The following is an 18,424-nucleotide window of genomic DNA, read 5'->3' on the forward strand; positions in this document are numbered from 1 at the left end:
GCCGTGACAGAAGAAGCAGTACGAACAGAGAATGAGGTTGTCGTAGAAGAACAAGAGCCAACCCTTGATGAGCCAATCTGTCAAAATAAGATCGCTGCAGCGACGCAAGACATTGATGAGCCAAAGCCGAAACCGAAAAAGCAACCGCCAAAGAATTCCCGTTATGATGTAGTATTGAAGGGTTTTTATGACCGACCATCAATTCGAAGCAAGACAACAAGAACATTCCGCTGATAAAATTGGCAATTTATTAACAAAACAAAAGCTAACCAATCGCAATGGGAACAAGATTATAGAGAAGCAAAGGGAATGAAATTTAATGTAGTAGACGATCTTATTAATTTGTTTGTTTCTTTTAACTTTATTATTGTTATTGAAATGTAATCAGTAAGAAATTAATCATTCATGCTGTTATTGTTTGTTACTTTTCATCCATGTAAATCAATAGGAAAAAGAATACAAAAATTGTCATTACAGAATAATAATGTAAATTACAATATCTCAAAGTATTATCTCTACTGTAATAATTTTTTGTTTTGTAACAGAAAAGGAAATTGAAACATAAGATTATATTACTTTTGTGACTCACAAACATTGGTACAAAAACATCATCATGTAAAATCCAATAACAAAATGGATTTGCCTTAATTTTGAGCTAATCATAATTAATTTGACCAAAACTATCAGCAAAGCAACAACATTCATTGGTTGCTTCTTAATTGGAAATGATCATTCAACAATGGCAGTAGTAGAAGTAGTAGTCCTCCTTTCCAGCAAAGACTCCAAAAAAGGTGAACATAATTTAGTGAGGGGTGGAAGATCATGACTTGATCCACTGAATATACTCTCCCACGGTCTCTCCGAGGGTCTCGAGGGAGCCGTTGCTTCCCACAACTCATCATCCTTGCTCTTCAACTCAAACTCAGGTAGCTCACCATACACAGATGCATATCCAAGTTGTTCTACTTTATACCAAAAATCATTAAATTAGTTATAGTAAAAACATGTTTTATAAAACAGAGTAGAAAGAAGCAAGGAATTAATGTCCACCTGTTTCCTCAATGGTAGCAAGGTTTTGTTGTCCAGTTAGGCTAAGTTCATGTGTTTCGCTACTCTGCGGGTCAAATACAACAAATTCATGATCACCATCTACATACACAAGCAACTCTTGAGATGATGGCTTGCCTGCTTTGAATATATTTTTAGTTTGATTATTTGCTTGAATAAAACCAAGTCCTCCCCCCTTGGCCTGCAATTTATTATATCAAAACTTGTGTTACCAATCTTCACCAACACAATTATAATCAAAACTGAGATAAGAAGACAATAATAATAGTACCTTCCTTACAGACCAAGTAGCCACAGGAAGTGGATCTGTGACATTGAATAATAAGATTACCCCATCTCTTCCTTTAAGTACTGTTGTCTCATTATTACACGATTTACTAACAACAAGAACTGCAAACATTGATGCATCAACAGCACAAGCTACATCTACAGAAAAAAAAAACCAAAAACAACAATATTAATTACCACACACACAATACATATTATCATTGGAGAGCTTGTGTCCGTACCTTCTACTTGAAGCTTGTATGACCAGGATACAGAGAGTTTCGACATACTACATACTGACAGCTGTGGTTGTGAACCTTCGGACACACTCACAAGATAGTCTGATTTTCCAGCAAACGATAGAGACCTAATTGGCTGCAAATACAGATACAAATACACACAACAATATAAACATGTGGTGGTTGGAAATTTTGCAAGCATGCCCCAAATTTCAGACCTTCCAACAAACAATCAAATGGCAAAGAGAGCGAAATGAAAATTTACCTTCTGAATTTCTCCGAGTACAGCAACAAGGACATTGTGTTCAGGGTCCCATAATGTGATAACAGTTTCTGCTGCAACCGCCAAAACAGAGCCATCAGCAGAAAATGCAGCAGCTGTCATTGGCTTCTTTCTGCAAATGACCAAATAAAGAGTTTAAACTAAAACCTAGGACCAGAAAAAGGCATTACTACAAACAAAGTGATGGAACTGGACAAATTTTTCAATAATTACTTCAGTCTACAGCACAAAGGACAGAAGGGAAGAATTCACTATCTATAAATAAAGCAAAGAAAGAGCATACTTGTAGGAACCCACAGAGTGACACAGCCAACCAGAATTCTTAACTGTCTCACCAATATTCTTCTTAATCTCATCATGAGAAACCCATATCTGCAACATCACAAAATTAAATTGTATCATGCTAGAAGGTTCTCATTAAAAAAAATGCAACATTTCAAAACATACCTTGAAGTCGCCACCATTTGATGTGCTAACAGCCATTCGGCGACTAGGATGGAAAGCAACTGAAGAGACACCAGCATCCCTGTAAAACAAGATGTGCATATATTTTACATATAAATAAGAAATTAAACATTTACAATGAAATAAACTTTTCATATGCAATATAATCAGAATCATAAAGTTGAGCCAGGTACGAACCTGTGAGGTTCATAAACGATTGTGGACAAGCTAAAATTTTTATTCAATGAATCAGATTCCCAAAACTTAAGACAAACAAGACTCCCAATTCCATCTTCAGGAAGCTTAACATCAGAAGTACACACTGTAGAACCATCTTTGGAAATAGCCACTCGAGTTACTCCCATCTGCAACCCCAACAAAAAGTTAATCAAACAAACGATAATATGACTAGCTAGAAAAGCAATTAAGCAAATCAACAACTTACAGTCACTTCATCTACAGGTTGATGATTTCTCTCACAGACTTGAATCTGAAATAAATCAAAACTGACAATAAGTCTTATGCATTGCCTGTGACCGACAATCAATCATATGTAAGGCACCTAAATTTCCTGGATATAATAAAGCACCAAATTCTATTATTCATTAACAGTAATGCTTTTGTTCTTTTTTAATTAAAATAAATACAGGCTAAGAAACAAATTGGGGTTATGCATGAGTCACCCTAACCATTACAAACCAAGAAAAATGAAGATCCTTCATTAGCGATAATTGACATTTATTAATTGAAATATCACACAAAAATAGATTGGGCTCACCTCAGAAACTTCACGGTCTTCAAGCAAGCTGTACAATTGAACGCAATAGTTCTCTGCTCTTAATGCAACCAATCCAGCAGAGTAATCAAATGCAAAATTGCTACATAAACTCTCATTTATCTCGGGATGTGAGACGGGAAGCTGGAAAACACAAAAGACAACTCCTAAGCTTAATATCATACTTAGTTCTCAACAATAAATTCAGTAAAAAAAATGTAAAATGAAAGGGAAAAGCGTGTGCACTTAGTGAGAAGAAACAATCGTAATTCCTTTCTCCACACCTTAAATCCCAATCCGATTCATTGGTGTGCCCATGAACCCACTCGTATTATCAAAGCCAATCCCAGCATCATGACCCCAAATTCTGGGCGACATGGTCTCATTGGGACAAATGGGGTGCTAGGATTCCCATTTCATTTCTCTTCTATGACAATATTGGCTCTCAGGTCAAAGCTCCAGAAAAAGAAGGCACCATTTTCTTACAGGTTATCTTCTTCTTTTAAATTATTATTGTTACTCAATGGATTTTTTTGAAGAGGTTCATGCTAAGAAAATTGAGGGAATTTCTTATCACAAAAGATGAAATTCTTGAAGTTGGTATTTCATTAGGTGTTCCTCATTTTTTTCTAGGCCTATATGTGGACATTACAGGAATCGTAAAAGGAAAGGTCTATTTGATTTACCATAACTATTTTGAAATTATAAGAATACTATAATATTAAATCTTTGTATTTGTTATCAAAAATTTTATACTTTGTTGTACTTTTGTTATTGTGAAGATCAACATTTCTTATTGGGTGCATCATTTTCTGGTCGAAGCACTGGTACTGACGGTCAGAGGGATGCTCTTGGAAAAGTTTCCACAAGTTTTTATTTTACAGCCTCATTTATAGTACTGAAATGTATCAACACAAGTTCTTGGCCACGTGAGTTTCAACCTTCAACCTTCAATTTTAATTGAAAATTGTAATTTCAAGGTTTTACAAATGGTTCTCAAAGGTACATTGAACTGATTTTTCCTTTTGAAAGATTACTGAATAATGCTTATCAATAAGGTAATTTTTTAATAGAGTACTCATATGTGAATTTAGATTATGGTCGGAATATATATCATATCTATCCACTGGAAAAAATAGAGGGAAAGGAAAGAGGTTTAATACAATTTCACAGATGAAGTTGCAAGGTGATAAAATTAGAAGAAAGGGGATCTCTCTTTAGCTATTGAGGTATGTCATTAATTATTTAATATAATTGTTGTTTGTTTTCTATATATATTGAGATACAAAGCTCTCTCACTATATGTTGGTATTTTTAATTAGAGTAAATAGTATGCCTTCCTCTAAGCTTTGACATAATAACATGTTCATGTTGCTTGGTTGTAATGTATATAGAATACGATTACTTTACTATATAACTTATTGTTTCTATGCTTTTTCTTTCTCTATAATCTACATAGATTAGATATTATTTTTACCATGTTCAATTTCTTTCTTTTTTATTTTTTATTTAATTGATGTGTAATTTTACTGATTTTTCTAATAATTGAGAATAGTTATTTCTAATCATTTTACTGCATTTTATTCTTATTCATTTTATACACTAAATATTTTTTTTGACATCTTCTTCAGGTGAAGTGGAGTGAAGTTTCAACTCCCTAAAGATACACTTGATATTGTGTTGATGTCAATGACTTACATTAACTTTCCTTTTGATTTGTTTCTTCCAAAAAGAAATCTTTTTGGTCGTAGACATGCTTTTTGGATAGATTTTATGTATAATGATAGTGATGATAAAATTTAGTTCTTGTTTGTTATGTTTAGTGTATCTTTGTAGTTTAACATATTTGCATAAAGAAACATGTCATGGTATTTGATTTAAAGGAATGATGTTAGTGGGGATATTCTTTATTTTTGTGTACAGATTAAGGTATATGCCATTCCCAACCAAAGAAGAAGAAGATGCAGTAGTCATCTTATTGGTTTGGATTGGATTGTTTCTGTCTGAGTTTTGGTTCACTCTTTATTGGCTTGTCACACTTGTGGTTCGATGGAATCCCGTATATCGTCACACTTTCAAAGACAGGCTAATTCACAAGTCAGCATATTATTATCCATATCTCTATCATGTATGTATAGTATATATTCTAATAGTAATATATAATTTGTAATTAAATAGCAGGTATGGGGAGAAGGATTTGCCGGGGGTGGACATATTTGTGTGCACAGCTGACCCAAAAGCAGAGCCACCGTTGATGGTGGTGAACACGGTGTTGTCAGTGATGGCTTATGACTACCCTCCACACAAGCTTAGCGTGTACCTTTCTGACGATGGTGCTTCGGAGTTGACATTTTATGCTCTGTTAGAGGCCTCTGAATTCTCAAAGAAATGGCTTCCTTTCTGTAACAAGTTCAAAATAGAACCCAGATCTCTTGAGGCTTATTTGACCAACAATGAAGCTTCTCAACCACTCGATGATCATCATGGTCAATGGACCTCCATCAAGGTATATTATATTTATATGTGAAGCAACTCTCCTCTTCTACATAGTGGTTTTATGGGTTTGCATTATACTATTCTATGTTGTGCAATTTTCATTGCCTTTAATTATTTTTATTGAAATTTCAATTTGTTAATCTTTGTACCATTTTTTTTATGTTTTAAAAGATATATGGCTTTTTAAATTCTCATGTATTTTTAGAGTCAAGTTATAGTTCTCTCTGAGACATATTATAATAAATCTAATATGCACACTAATTAAAACAGAGATCCCTTTTGTCTTAATATCAAATCAAAACAAAACAGAGATACCTAATCAAAACAGCGAGTAGTTATATTTTTATTTGAAGATTAATTAGGTTATATGTGAAAAAAAAATCATGTATTTTTTTCATTTTTATAGAGATTATATGAAGACATGAAGACAAGAATTAAAAGTGCTACAAAAGTTGGCAAAATTTCAGAAATGTTACGAAGAACACACAAGGGGTTTCTTGAGTGGGACTCGGTTTCAAGGCATTACCATTTACCTATTCATACATATTAATTAATATCCTACTACCATTATAATTCTGATGGTATTAATGCTCTACTTACTAAAAGTAGAAATTAGGATCTTGATCATTAAATCCTGTAAAAGTAACCATCTGTGATTAAGGTTAAATAACAAGTAACTATATTATGTATGTAAGAATGCTCATTCTTTTCCCATGCATATATGCTTTGTACGTATTATTATCGATGGAACATGGAAGAGATCCCAAGGCTGTGGACATTGATGGGCATGCTTTGCCAACTTTGGTATATTTGGCACGTGAAAAGAGACCCCAATACCACCACAACTTCAAAGTAGGGGCGATGAACTCACTGGTTTTAAGCTTTTCTTTGGCTGAATACTTTTTTTATAGCTATCTAAGAAAGAAAACTTAAAAGCTAAGAGCATGTTTGGTATTGTTTTCTGTTTTTTGTTTTCAAAAAATTATTTTTAGAAATGAGAACAAAAAATAGTTTTTGAAGTTTTTAAAAATAAGTCATGTTTGATTAGTGTTTTTTAAAAACAATATTGACCAAAAGTGAATTGGTTTTTAAAACAGAAAACAACATTTTGTTGTTTTCAAAATTCTTGTTTTTTGTAACTTTGTTTTCTGAAAACTGTTTTTAAAAAACAATGCCAAACAAACCAAATTGTTTTCAAAAAATAGTTTTCTGTTTTTAAAAATAAAAAACAGTTTTTTAGTTATGATGTCAAACATGCACTAATCTTTTTGTGTCCTACTAGATAAGAGTATCGGCCCAAATCAGCAATGCTCTGATAATTCTCAACGTGGACTGTGACATGTATTCGAACTACTTAGAATCAGTGAGAGATGCAATGTACTTCTTTTTGGATAAAGAAAAGGGTCATGAGATTGCATATGTTCAGTTTCCACAAGCATTTGAGAATCTCACAGAGAATGATATTTACAGCAGTTCCTTGAGACTTACAATGGAGGTAAATTTGCCCATAGCCAGAGATTTTTGAGCACCATTTTCTTTAATTTGATTTGATAAGACCAAACCAATGCATGTATATGATGATCCCAAGGTTGATCTTCGAGGATTTGACTCTAATGGAGGGCCTTGCTATATTGGCATCGGGTGCTTTCATAGAAGGGAATCTCTGTCTGGTAAGAAATACAATGAGGCAAGTAATAAAGTATACTCGAATGGAAAAGAAAGAATGAAGATAAGGGAATTAGTGCAGAAGATAAGCATTTTACTATGAGTTCAAAGTACAATCAATACACCATTCAAGCAGCTGAACCAATGGAAGAGTAGGGAGAAGTTTCACTATACTCTTTTTAGTTTTTCAAATAATATTCCATATATTAAGACTTTTTTAATAATTTTTTCTTCTATTTTAAGATCGAACATTTTCTTTAATTTTAGTTACATAATGTTTGTTTTAAATTTTGCAAAACTTATATCTTGTTCCTCTAAATTCTCTATAAGTAAATAATAAGTATTATTTTGTTATGACTTAAATATACCCAATTATATTTTACTAATCAAATATGATAGCACACATATTACTTTAATAAAACAAATCATTCACATGATCATACATTTAGATACAATTTAAACAAAACAACAAAGAACTAAACTCTAAATAAGACTAATATTTACGTGCCTCGGCACGTAACTTCTAACTAGTATATATATATATATGCATTTTTCAAAAAAAAAAAAAAATCATCAAGAATTACATTTCCCATTTGGACTTATTAATTATGATGTTATATACATATATAAGGGGTTTTTTACATTATATATTAAAATTTTTAATTTTTTCTTTTTTATTGTGGGGTGAATTTTTTTTTTAAAAATACTGTGTTTTTTTTTCTTAGAAAAAATACTGGGTAAGTTTCATACTGTGTACTGTGTTAAGTTTCCATTGTTGTTCTACGGTTGTTTTTTAGTTGTTCTATTGTTGTGTTCTTAATTGTTCTGTTTCGGTGGTTTTAAATATTTATAAAAAGATAGCATTTTTGTAAAAAAATTCGTGTAACAGTAAAATTATAAACTTTTATCTAAAATCACTATTTTTTTTTTTTATAAAAACTCCTATATAAAGGACACAAATGACAACTTGAGATCTAATTCTTACATTATGATTATAATTTAATAATTTATTGATTAAACATGTTTTGCATCCCATTGAATTAATCGTGTGGTAGGCATTGTAAGACTAGTCAAAAATATTGTAAAATTATTGTTCGAAAGCTTTGCAGTAATTGGTCATAGTAACAAACTTTTTTGTAAATATTTTCATTCTTTTGTTAGTAAATTTTGAATTGATAAGTAAATAAAATAACTTTAATAAATTTTTGTTGGTAGTGTCAAAATGTTAAAAATTAAATTTTATAATCAAACAAAGAGTAGATAAAAATAAAAGCGAATATATAAGTTTTTAGAACAATATAATAAAAGTATTGATAGCACTTAAATCTATAATATTTGATGATATAAATATAAATATGGGTGACTATTCAATGGTTACATTTTTATTGTAACCATATAGTTACATTTTTCTTTGACCTGTAATAACAGGTTACTAATAGGTAAATTTTCCTTTTTTAGAATTAATTAATTATAATTAACTATTTTCTTAAAATAATTAATTAAATAGTAAACATTCTTTTTTTAAAATTAATTAATTATAATTAACTATTTTCTTAAAATAATTAATTAAATATTCAACAAGACCTCTTTTATCAATTAATATTTATATTTAAATCCTTACTTGAATTATTTTAATAATTAAGCCATTTAATTATAATATTTACAATAAATTTTGTTTTTTTTTACAAAAATCAAACTTCTTTTGACACAAATTAATATTCTCTTCTTATAATAAATTTTCAAATAATTAATTATTTTGTTACAATTATATGAACTAAGTATGAGGCCTCAAGCTAATCAATGGATAACAAGTGCAGCCATTTTTTTTTCTAAAAAATCCTTCAACTTATTTCATTTTTTACTTTTTAAATATTTAAATAAAAAAATTAAATAATTAAGTGTAATAATTTAAAATTAAGATTACAAGTATAATAAAATTTAAATTATGAAATTATATGTGTATAATTTTAAATTATAAAAGTTTTGCTATAAAATTTTAAATAATTTAAGTATAAAAAATAAGTTGCTAAAAGATCCTTATATAGTAATAAATTGCAAAAAAAATAATTAATAATTATAATTAATTTAATTTTAAAATATAATTAATCTTAATTAAAGTTTTATAAGGAAATAAATAATTAGATTACTTTCAGGTTACAAGTTATTTATTATTTATTTTTATTTAATTTCCAAATTAATCATAACCATTTAATAGTAATCCAATGGCTTAAAAAAATATAACAATGATGGTTACAATAAAAATGTAACCATTGAAACCTCTTCCATATAAATATAAGACACTTTTTTAATAATTACTACACATTTACCTATTACTGAAAATATTGATAATATGACTTGATGGGAGTATATAGCTCTTAGATCCGACAAATTAGTACTGGAAGCAAATCACTATTGTAAAAGAGAAATTTAAAGCCAAAATTGATTAAACCATATAGCATATAGCATATAGCATATAGCATCAATAGGGGCTACAAGTTGATTAAACCAGAAAGCTCAGTGGTGAAATGGCACAGAGAGGTTTGGGGAAGAGCTATTCTTCCCAAACATCGCTTCACGCTATGGCTAGTAATGCTGCAAAAACTTCAAACAAAATCCTTGTTGCACAAACACAATATTAGTAATGATCCATGGTGTTTGGATTGTAGCTCGATGTGTTAGTATAGAAAGTTAGTTATTACTTTCAGTTAGGACTTTTCTGTGGTTAGTTGGTTATTACTGTTTTAGACAGTTATTTTCGTTGTACTGTTGCTTTACTTTTGGGATATAAATAAAGGCACTTAATGAAGAGGGTGTAGCTTTTGATGCATTATTACTCTTCTTCAAGAAACTCTGTTTCCTTAGTTCTTGGTGCTCTGCACCTTTTTCTTGCTTTGACTTAACATGGTATCAATCGCCTACTGACATTCAATATGTCATCTTCCTCAACTGATCCTGGAACTATTGCTACTGCTGCCATGGCGACTCGTTCAAATCCTCTTATGGTTCCTCCTTGGAACCCGTTTTCTCATTCCCTCACATCCAACCTTACCATCAAGCTCGATCGTAACAACTTTCTCTCGTGGAAATCCCAAGTCATACTGTTAATATAGATATATAATGTCTGTTTTAGTTGTTAGTTTTTCCTATTTTCCTGTAAACAGTTTTAACTGTATTTTTTGACTTTTCTTGCTTGTAACTAAGTCGGTTATTAGAGTAATAAGGCTGTATATATATACTGAACATTAATCAATAGAATAGAAGTTCTGGTTTTATTTTCTTTTATTCTTTCCTCTGCTTCTTTGTTCTTGTACTCTCAAATCTCATATTCTGAGATTCTACATGGTATCAGTCGCCTCTGACTAGCGTCGACAATGGAGTCCTCTGCCTCAGATCCTGCTCCGATTCCCAGAACTCCGTCCACCACGACAACCCAGATGCACTCCAACTGGAACCTGTTTTCTCATTCGTTATCCTCTGTTTTAACCGTTAAGCTTGATCGAACTAACTTCTTGTCTTGGAAATCACAAGTGATTCCCACGGTGATCGGCCATGAATTAGATGACATTCTTCTTGCTGGTGTTCCTCCGTTGCAGACTCTTGTCAATGGCGAACCGAACCCAGAATTCAATCTCTGGAAACGCAAAGACCAGCTCCTCTTGTCATGGCTCTGATCGTCGATGACCGAAGGAGTCTTAGCTTCTGTTGCAAATTTTTCCTCCTCTCATGCGGTCTGGCGTGCTCTTGAACAAAAGTTCTCAAGCCATTCCAAAGCTCAGTTGTTACAACTCAAGAATCAATTTTCTAATATTCGCAAAGGAGGCCAGTCCATTTCAGATTATGTTGACAAAACTCAGGCCATTGCTGACTCCCTTGCTGTAGCCGGTTCCCCAATTCTTGATCAAGATTTAATCTTGCAATTGCTAAACGGTCTCGGACCCGAATATGATCCTGTTGTCTCCGGCATTACTGCTAGAAGTGATGTTCTAACATTTGAAGAGGTTCAAGCCTTGTTACTGTCCCATGAAACTCGGCTTGAGCATCATAGTTCTATCACCGATTCCACCCTCAAACTTCAAGCTCATGTTGCATTTACTGGCTCACGCAACACCCCTTATCGTCCACCTCTCTGCCAATTGTGCCTTCGATATGGACACACCGCACCAGTTTGTCACTATAGATTTGATAAATCTTGGGTCACACCCAAACCAGGAACACATAGCCCCTCTTCATCGGTTCCCAACACAACACCTCGGGCATACATGGCCGAGCATGAAGTCGAGTATGACCCTCAAGCATTTTCCACCTCTTTCATTCCTGACTTTGGTGATGATTCCGGTTGGTTCGTGGATACGGGTGCCACAAATCATGTGACAAATGGGCTTGATAACCTTGACACTGCAGCAACATATCCAGGAAATGAAGGTCTTGCTGTTGGAGACGGTAAGAAACTACTAATATCTAATATTGGCTTAGCTTCTTTACCCACTTACAATTCTAATCATCTTAAACTTAATTCTGTCCTTCATGTTCCTGCAATAACCGAAAATTTGGTTAGTGTATCTCAACTCACTAATGACAATTATGTGTTTCTTGAATTCCATAAATCTTGCTGCTTTGTCAAGGACAAGCAAACAGGGAAGGTACTGCTCAAGGGGACACTTAAAGATGGCTTATATGTGCTAGAACAAGTCTCTCACGACTCAAGAAAGGCGAAGTTGCAGCAGTGTGCATCGAGTGGTTATAGTCCTACTGCCATGAATTGTAGTAGTCATCTTTCATCACAAAATGTAATAAATGACCATATTTGTACTACTACACAAATCAATAAAGACAATATTGCTCCTATAAATGTCTATCAACCTACTGCTATGCAAACTCATCTCAAGAATCATGTTAATATTTGGCATAATAAGTTGGGTCACCCTTCCCCTACTGTCCTAGCCAAAATATTACCACATGTTTCTCACTCTAGCACCATTAATCAACTTGAGTTTTGTCATGCCTGTCAACTTGGTAAAAGCCACAAACAACCATTTCCTAGCACAGATACAAAAGCCACAAGCCCCTTGAACTTGTCCATACTGATCTATGGGGACCATCTCACATCAAATCTAAAGATGGATATATTTACTACATTCACTTTCTTGATGACTATAGCAGATACACATGGATTTATCCTCTCACTCAAAAATCTCAAGCTCTTGACATGTTCCTAAAATTCAAAGTCATGGTTGAAAAACAATTTAACCTTCCCATCAAGAAAGTGCAAGCTGATTGGGGTGGGGAATACAGGCCATTTTCTCGTTTTCTTAGTGATCAGGGAATCCATTTTCAACATCCATGTCCCAAAACCAGTGAGCAAAATGGAAGAGCCGAACGCAAACACAGACACATCACTGAAATGGGACTTACAATTCTTGCTCAGTCGGGTCTTCCTTTCTCGTACTAGTGGCATGCCTTTCACACTGCAGTATTTCTCATTAATAGACTCCCAACACCAGTATTGGGAAATCAGTCACCAACCGAAGTATTATTTGGACAAATACCAGATTATAATATTTTAAAGCCATTTGGTTGTGCATGCTATCCACATTTACGGCCATATAATCTACACAAAATGGAATTCAAGACAAAACAATGTATTTTCATTGGATACTCATCATCACACAAAGGCTACTTATGTGAAAGTTCTGAGGGTAGACTATTCATAGCCAAAAATGTTGTTTTCAATGAACAATTTTTTCTAGCCTTGAATCACGCCTCTGCCACTAAGGTACAACCCTCCTTGCCTTGTCATTTTCCTACTACAAATTTCTATCCATTACCTACTATGCCATCTACTATTCATAGTACACCTACCCATGGTCCCATCACTATTTCCCATACACCTATACCCGCCCAACCCTCTGTCATGGTCCCCACTACAACAGACCATACATCTATTTCCCAAAACACTACTGTCCAAAATACCAACAACTCCCCAATAGCCCCCACGCCTATCACTACCAACTCACCATTACCTACTGGTCAACAATTGGTACCCCCTCCTTTGATCGAGCCACATACAAATGCACCATGCATTACCCGAACCCATGCTATGCGTACTAGATCCCAAAGTGGCATATTCAAACCCAAATCATTCCTAGCCACCAAACACCCTTTGCCTGAGTCACTTCTACCTACTGAACCTAGAACATTAAAGGATGCCTTGTCTAATCCTAAGTGGCATGGAGCTATGGACAGTGAACTTTTGGCTCTTAAGAAAGCAAACACATGGATTCTTGTTCCATATGATCCTTCAATGCATGTCATAGGGTGCAAATGGATACATAGAGTAAAACTCAACAAAGATGGCTCTCTCAACAGATACAAGTCCAGATTAGTAGCCAAAGGATACTTACAAGAAGCTGGAATAGATTTTGATGAGACTTTCAGTCCAGTTGTCAAACCAACCACTGTTCGAACAGTCCTTTCATTGGCTGTAACTCACTACTGGAATGTATCTCAGTTAGATGTGAGCAATGCATTTTTGAATGGACCTTTAAATGAGACTGTCTATATGTGTCAACCACCAGGTTTTGAAGACACCTCTAAACCAACTCATGTGTGCAAACTACAAAAGGCTCTCTATGGACTCAAACAGGCCCCAAGAGCATAGAATGATAAGCTAAGAACTACCTTAAAGTCATGGGGTTTTCAAGATTCCAAAGCAGACAACTCATTGTTTATCTATGGCAAAAGTACAAATTTAGTCATCCTACTTGTATATGTAGATGACATATTAATCACTGGTCCCAATCCTACTATCATTTCAGGTCTTATTAATGATCTCAATCAATCTTTTTCTCTAAAAGATCTTGGTCAAGTTCATTATTTCTTAGGTGTTGAAATATACCGAGACAAAACTGGTATGTACTTGTCTCAAACCAAATACATCACAGATCTGTTAGTTAAACTACATATGGAGGGTTCCAAGGCAAGTCCCAATCCGATGAGTTCCACTATCAAACTCTCTCTAACTGAAGGAGAACCATTTCATGACCCCACCTTATACCGAAGCACATTGGGTGCACTTCAATATTTGTCCTTAACAAGACCCGATGTGGCTTTCATCACCAACAAGTTAAGTCAATTCTTGCATGCTCCTACAACAATTCATTGGGAGGCTTGCAAAAAATTACTCCGGTACTTGAAAGGAACTATCAAAGATGGACTATGGATAAGACCTTCCTCAATCATGACTCTTCATGCTTATTCAGACGCTGACTGGGCCAATTGTGTCGATGACCGACGGTCTACTAGTGGATATTTAGTGTTCCTTGGAGACAACCTAATCAGCTGGTCTGCCAAGAAACAACAAGTAGTTGCCCGTTCCAGCACTGAAAGCGAGTTCCGAGCACTTGCAAACACTGCTGCTGAACTCAAATGGATTCGGTCTCTTCTACAAGAACTTCAAGTATCAATTGCTCAAGTTCCTGTCATATGGGTTGACAACCAAAGTGCCACGGCACTCGCAGCAAATCCTGTCTTTCATGCACGCTCTAAACATATCGAGATTGATCTTCATTTTGTCCGTGACCAAATTCTCGACAACCAACTTTCGGTTCGCTATGTACCCTCAATCGATCAAGCTGCAGACGTTTTAACTAAGGCACTGTCCACCGACAGGTTTCTCTACTTAAAATCCAAACTAAAAATGGTTTCCACACCATTTAGTTTGAGGGGGGATGTTAATATAGCTGTATAATGTCTGTTTTAGTTGTTAGTTTTTCCTATTTTCCTGTAAACAGTTTTAACTGTATTTTTTGACTTTTCTTGCTTGTAACTAAGTCGGTTATTAAAGTAAAAAGGCTGTATATATATACTGAACATTAATCAATAGAATAGAAGTTCTGGTTTTATTTTCTTTTCTTCTTTCCTCTGTTTCTCTCTGCTTCTTTGTTCTTGTTCTCTCAAATCTCATATTCTGAGATTCTACACATACCAACGGTGATCAGACATGATCTGGATGAAATCCTCTTCACCGGCACACCCCCACCTCATAATCTTGTCAATGGAGCTGTAAATACTGAGTATACTCAATGGAAAAAGAAGGGCCTGCTCTCATGGCTTCGGTCATCCATGTCTGAAGTCATTCTTGCATCTGTTGCAAATCATATTTCATCTCACTCTCTCTGGCGCGCATTAGAGCAAAAATTTTCTAGCCAAACTAAAGCTCGATTACTTAACTAAAGGGCAAATTCTCTCATGTTCACAAAGACAATCTATCCATCTCCGAATATGTGGAGAAAGTTCAAACCATTGCTGACGCTCTCACTGTGGCTGGTGCTCCAGTTCAAGATCAAGATCTTGTTCTTCAGGTTCTCAATGGGTTAGATGGAAGAAACTACAGAGCATATGTTCTTCGTTTGTTCAAAAAATGCAGACTGCCTCGTGGCTCTTAAAATTTAGCTGCAATGGAGGTCTTCGGCCCAAACAGTTGGAGACATAGTCAAATGATGGCTAGTGTTGCTCTCATTTACAACATTTGGTGTGGTAGGAATGACAAATATTAGAGCCTAAATAACCATACTATTGAGCAGATCATACAATGTACAAAGAGTGTTGTCAAAGGTAGAGAATAGTATTAGTAGGTAATACTTTCAAACATATTAGTTATTTAGACAAAGCATGGATTGAAAGTCTCTATTAAAGTTTGTATCTTGACATAGTTTTTTTCAGGCTAGCTTTACTGGCACTGAATAAAGGGTAACATTGTAATGTTTTTTAGTATCAATGATATACAACAATCCTGATTCATCAAACAAAAAAAAAAAAAAGACAATATCAAAGTTCAAATTTTAATAGTTTTTTTATATAAATTATTTTAATAATATGATTAATTATTATAATAATTTTTTTTTTACTTTTAATAAAAGAAATAAAATAAATAAATATTATAAAATCGTAATTTTTCTAATTATACTTAATAAATATGATAATTTTAATTGATTTATTTATTATAAATATACATTATTAAAGAGTTAATTGGTTTTTAAATATATAGTTTGTATATATGAATAAAATTCAAAAAGCTTAAATCTTGAAAAAATATATGACTTGCTAATACAAATTTTCGTTAACTAAATTTGAGTCTGAATGATAAACTTGTACAAAAAAATAAATACAGTATAGAAAAGAAAATGAACACAAAGGTTTTTTACGTGGTTTTGATGTTAAAATTCTGCCTACTCCACGAGTCTATTTTATTAGATTTATGACGGTTTTTCAGGGCCTTTTTTCTTATGAATTTTTTCGCCCCTTTCTTAGTCTATCTTGCCTCTATTTATAATCACATAGTAGGCAGTTAATTACTGAGTTGATTGATATTTTTACAACGATTATCCCCTGAAATTATAGAGTCTGATTACATATTACGTAAAATAAATGCGATTATTATTTGAATATCACACAGATGTGATTACTAGTCCGCTTTTACTGGGTCAAAATAAAACGTGTATTAAATACATTGTAAACCGTATCGTTCTGGGACGTCTCGCTGGAAATAAAGCAGCGGTAACCTTGATAGCGAGCTGGAGCTTTCCCTATTTCTTTTCAAGGTTGATAATGTAAATCTCGTCGCTTTTACTCTGGGAACATAACACCCTATCTGACAATCGCAGTTTTTAGTGACGAGGTGATCTTTTTCGTGTGCATGTCTTCATATGGCGAGGTGGACGCCTCACAATCACTTGCTTTGGTTCACCCGTCTGTTATAATTAGATTGTATACCGCATATTATACGCTAAGTGTCTTCACAGTCAGTATATCTCATCCACGTAATCGAGGTTAATGCCTTGTCTTATACACCTAAAGTTACATGGTTTCTCGTTGATGTGCAAGGCAACGGTTTGTATATCTTTATCTTGCATAAGACTATTTAGTCAACAGAGTTCTAAATATACTCTGTCAATTATGTTCTTAACGAGTTATTCCACCTCAAATGTAATTATAATTACATGCCTTAATTTGTATTCTTCCCAGCTTGACACGTGTTTTTCTCTGATGTGCTAGCCGAATTTCGGGTATAACAATTGCCCCTTAAAAAGTGCTTTTTAATGATTACAAAGGGTATATTTGTCATAATTCCTTTTGAAAAAATGCATGTCCTCTGATTTTGGCGGTTTTGCAGTTTCGAGGTACATCAGCATTAAATGACCATCTTTTCCACTTCTACTTTGAATTTTGTCCATAGGATCAAACATCTCTCTGATCCGACGAAACTGATTTCAAGGGTATTGTTAGGTTATAATTAGCCTATGTTTCGGGTCTTTAAAGTTAGCATTATCTCGTCTATTGGTGTCTTTTGGAGCAGTTTTACGCTTGATTTTCATTATTTCAGGTTCCCGGGGTGTTAAAGTTCGAATTCAGTCAAATGGCGAAAAACTGGGACAAACTTGGAAAAAAATTGGAAAATTCGGTTCCAGAAGCATCAGTAGTCGCGACCTCCAGAGAGCCAGGTCGCGACCCTTTTTCCTGGTCGCGACCCTGGTCGCGACTTCGTGAGTTTGGCAGAAACTCGGTTTTTTGAGTTTTGCCTGTAGTCGCGACCAGCTTAAATGCTAGTCGCGACTAGGTACGGAAATCGCAGATTTGACCTAATTTTTATTTTTCACTCAATTGGAGGCTCACCACTCATCCCTATATAAGGAATACGACATTGAAGGTCAGAACTAAGCAAAAACAGACCTAATAGTGGAGGCAAGTGGAGAGGAAGCTATCTTGAAGACCCGGAGCGATACCACCTTCTAGTTTCTTTCTTTTACCATTTTTATTCTTCTTTATGTTTGTTTTTATTTCTGAATTAATCATGGATGTTTTTAGAGTTATTATGAACTAAATTTCCCAATAAGGGAGGATGATGATTATTGTTTAAGTTTATGCCTAGTTAATAAATAATTGCCATTCCTTCATCTTATGTGTGAATACTATCTTTATTTGTGTTTAATTTCATGTGCAAGCTTGATCACCTTTTACATGTTCTATGATCCTAATTCGAAATCTGAAAAGTGAGAATTGGGAATGCTAAAATTTGGATAGTCTAGGTTTTGATGTAAAACGAAAGTATTTACATAACCTTAGTGACTAATAGATTATTGCTTAATGCTGATTTTGTGTTGATCTAATTAAGAAGTTAATTAGAGAACA

The 18,424-nt window shown here is 33.9% G+C and overlaps 2 protein-coding genes across 3 annotated transcripts; one reads left to right on the forward strand and one right to left on the reverse strand.

Moving 5' to 3' along the window:
* Nucleotides 1–550: 550 nt before the first annotated feature.
* On the reverse strand, nucleotides 551–3,500 carry LOC133038702 (uncharacterized). 2 transcript variants are annotated; one of them, XM_061116868.1, is made up of 11 exons: nucleotides 3,361–3,500; nucleotides 3,080–3,220; nucleotides 2,747–2,791; nucleotides 2,500–2,666; nucleotides 2,305–2,383; nucleotides 2,141–2,229; nucleotides 1,840–1,969; nucleotides 1,578–1,710; nucleotides 1,340–1,494; nucleotides 1,051–1,249; nucleotides 551–962 (listed from the first exon to the last, which is right to left on the reverse strand). In XM_061116868.1, exons 4-11 carry the CDS (start codon nucleotides 2,664–2,666, stop codon nucleotides 730–732), a joined length of 1,185 nt encoding a protein of 394 aa, XP_060972851.1. In that variant the 5' UTR covers nucleotides 2,747–2,791; nucleotides 3,080–3,220; nucleotides 3,361–3,500; the 3' UTR covers nucleotides 551–729. The 2 variants fall into 2 exon arrangements, with proteins under 2 accessions (XP_060972851.1, XP_060972850.1); XM_061116867.1 differs by having other exon boundaries at nucleotides 551–965.
* LOC133038703 (cellulose synthase-like protein E6) lies at nucleotides 3,425–7,594 on the forward strand. Its single transcript, XM_061116869.1, has 8 exons — nucleotides 3,425–3,564; nucleotides 3,859–4,078; nucleotides 4,171–4,305; nucleotides 4,708–5,173; nucleotides 5,258–5,582; nucleotides 5,979–6,107; nucleotides 6,305–6,445; nucleotides 6,855–7,594. Exons 4-8 carry the CDS (start codon nucleotides 4,962–4,964, stop codon nucleotides 7,095–7,097), a joined length of 1,050 nt encoding a protein of 349 aa, XP_060972852.1. The 5' UTR covers nucleotides 3,425–3,564; nucleotides 3,859–4,078; nucleotides 4,171–4,305; nucleotides 4,708–4,961; the 3' UTR covers nucleotides 7,098–7,594.
* Nucleotides 7,595–18,424: the final 10,830 nt, after the last annotated feature.

The sequence above is a fragment of the Cannabis sativa genome, chromosome 6 (genome assembly GCF_029168945.1).
Source record: "Cannabis sativa cultivar Pink pepper isolate KNU-18-1 chromosome 6, ASM2916894v1, whole genome shotgun sequence".
NCBI classification, from domain to species: Eukaryota; Viridiplantae; Streptophyta; class Magnoliopsida; order Rosales; family Cannabaceae; genus Cannabis; species Cannabis sativa.

Bases quoted from the DNA above. Each gene is read 5' to 3' on its own strand.
- LOC133038703 (XM_061116869.1), top strand. From the start codon at position 4,962: ATGATGTTAGTGGGGATATTCTTTATTTTTGTGTACAGATTAAGGTAT. The intron at 5,174-5,257 runs GTCAGCATATTA...ATTAAATAGCAG, and splicing joins AAAGACAGGCTAATTCACAA to GTATGGGGAGAAGGATTTGC. The intron at 6,108-6,304 runs ATTCATACATAT...TATGCTTTGTAC, and splicing joins CAAGGCATTACCATTTACCT to GTATTATTATCGATGGAACA.
- LOC133038702 (XM_061116867.1), bottom strand. From the start codon at position 2,666: ATGGGAGTAACTCGAGTGGCTATTTCCAAAGATGGTTCTACAGTGTGT. The intron at 2,230-2,304 runs GTATGTTTTGAA...GTGATGTTGCAG, and splicing joins CAAATGGTGGCGACTTCAAG to ATATGGGTTTCTCATGATGA. The intron at 966-1,050 runs GTGGACATTAAT...TTTGGTATAAAG, and splicing joins TGCTACCATTGAGGAAACAG to TAGAACAACTTGGATATGCA.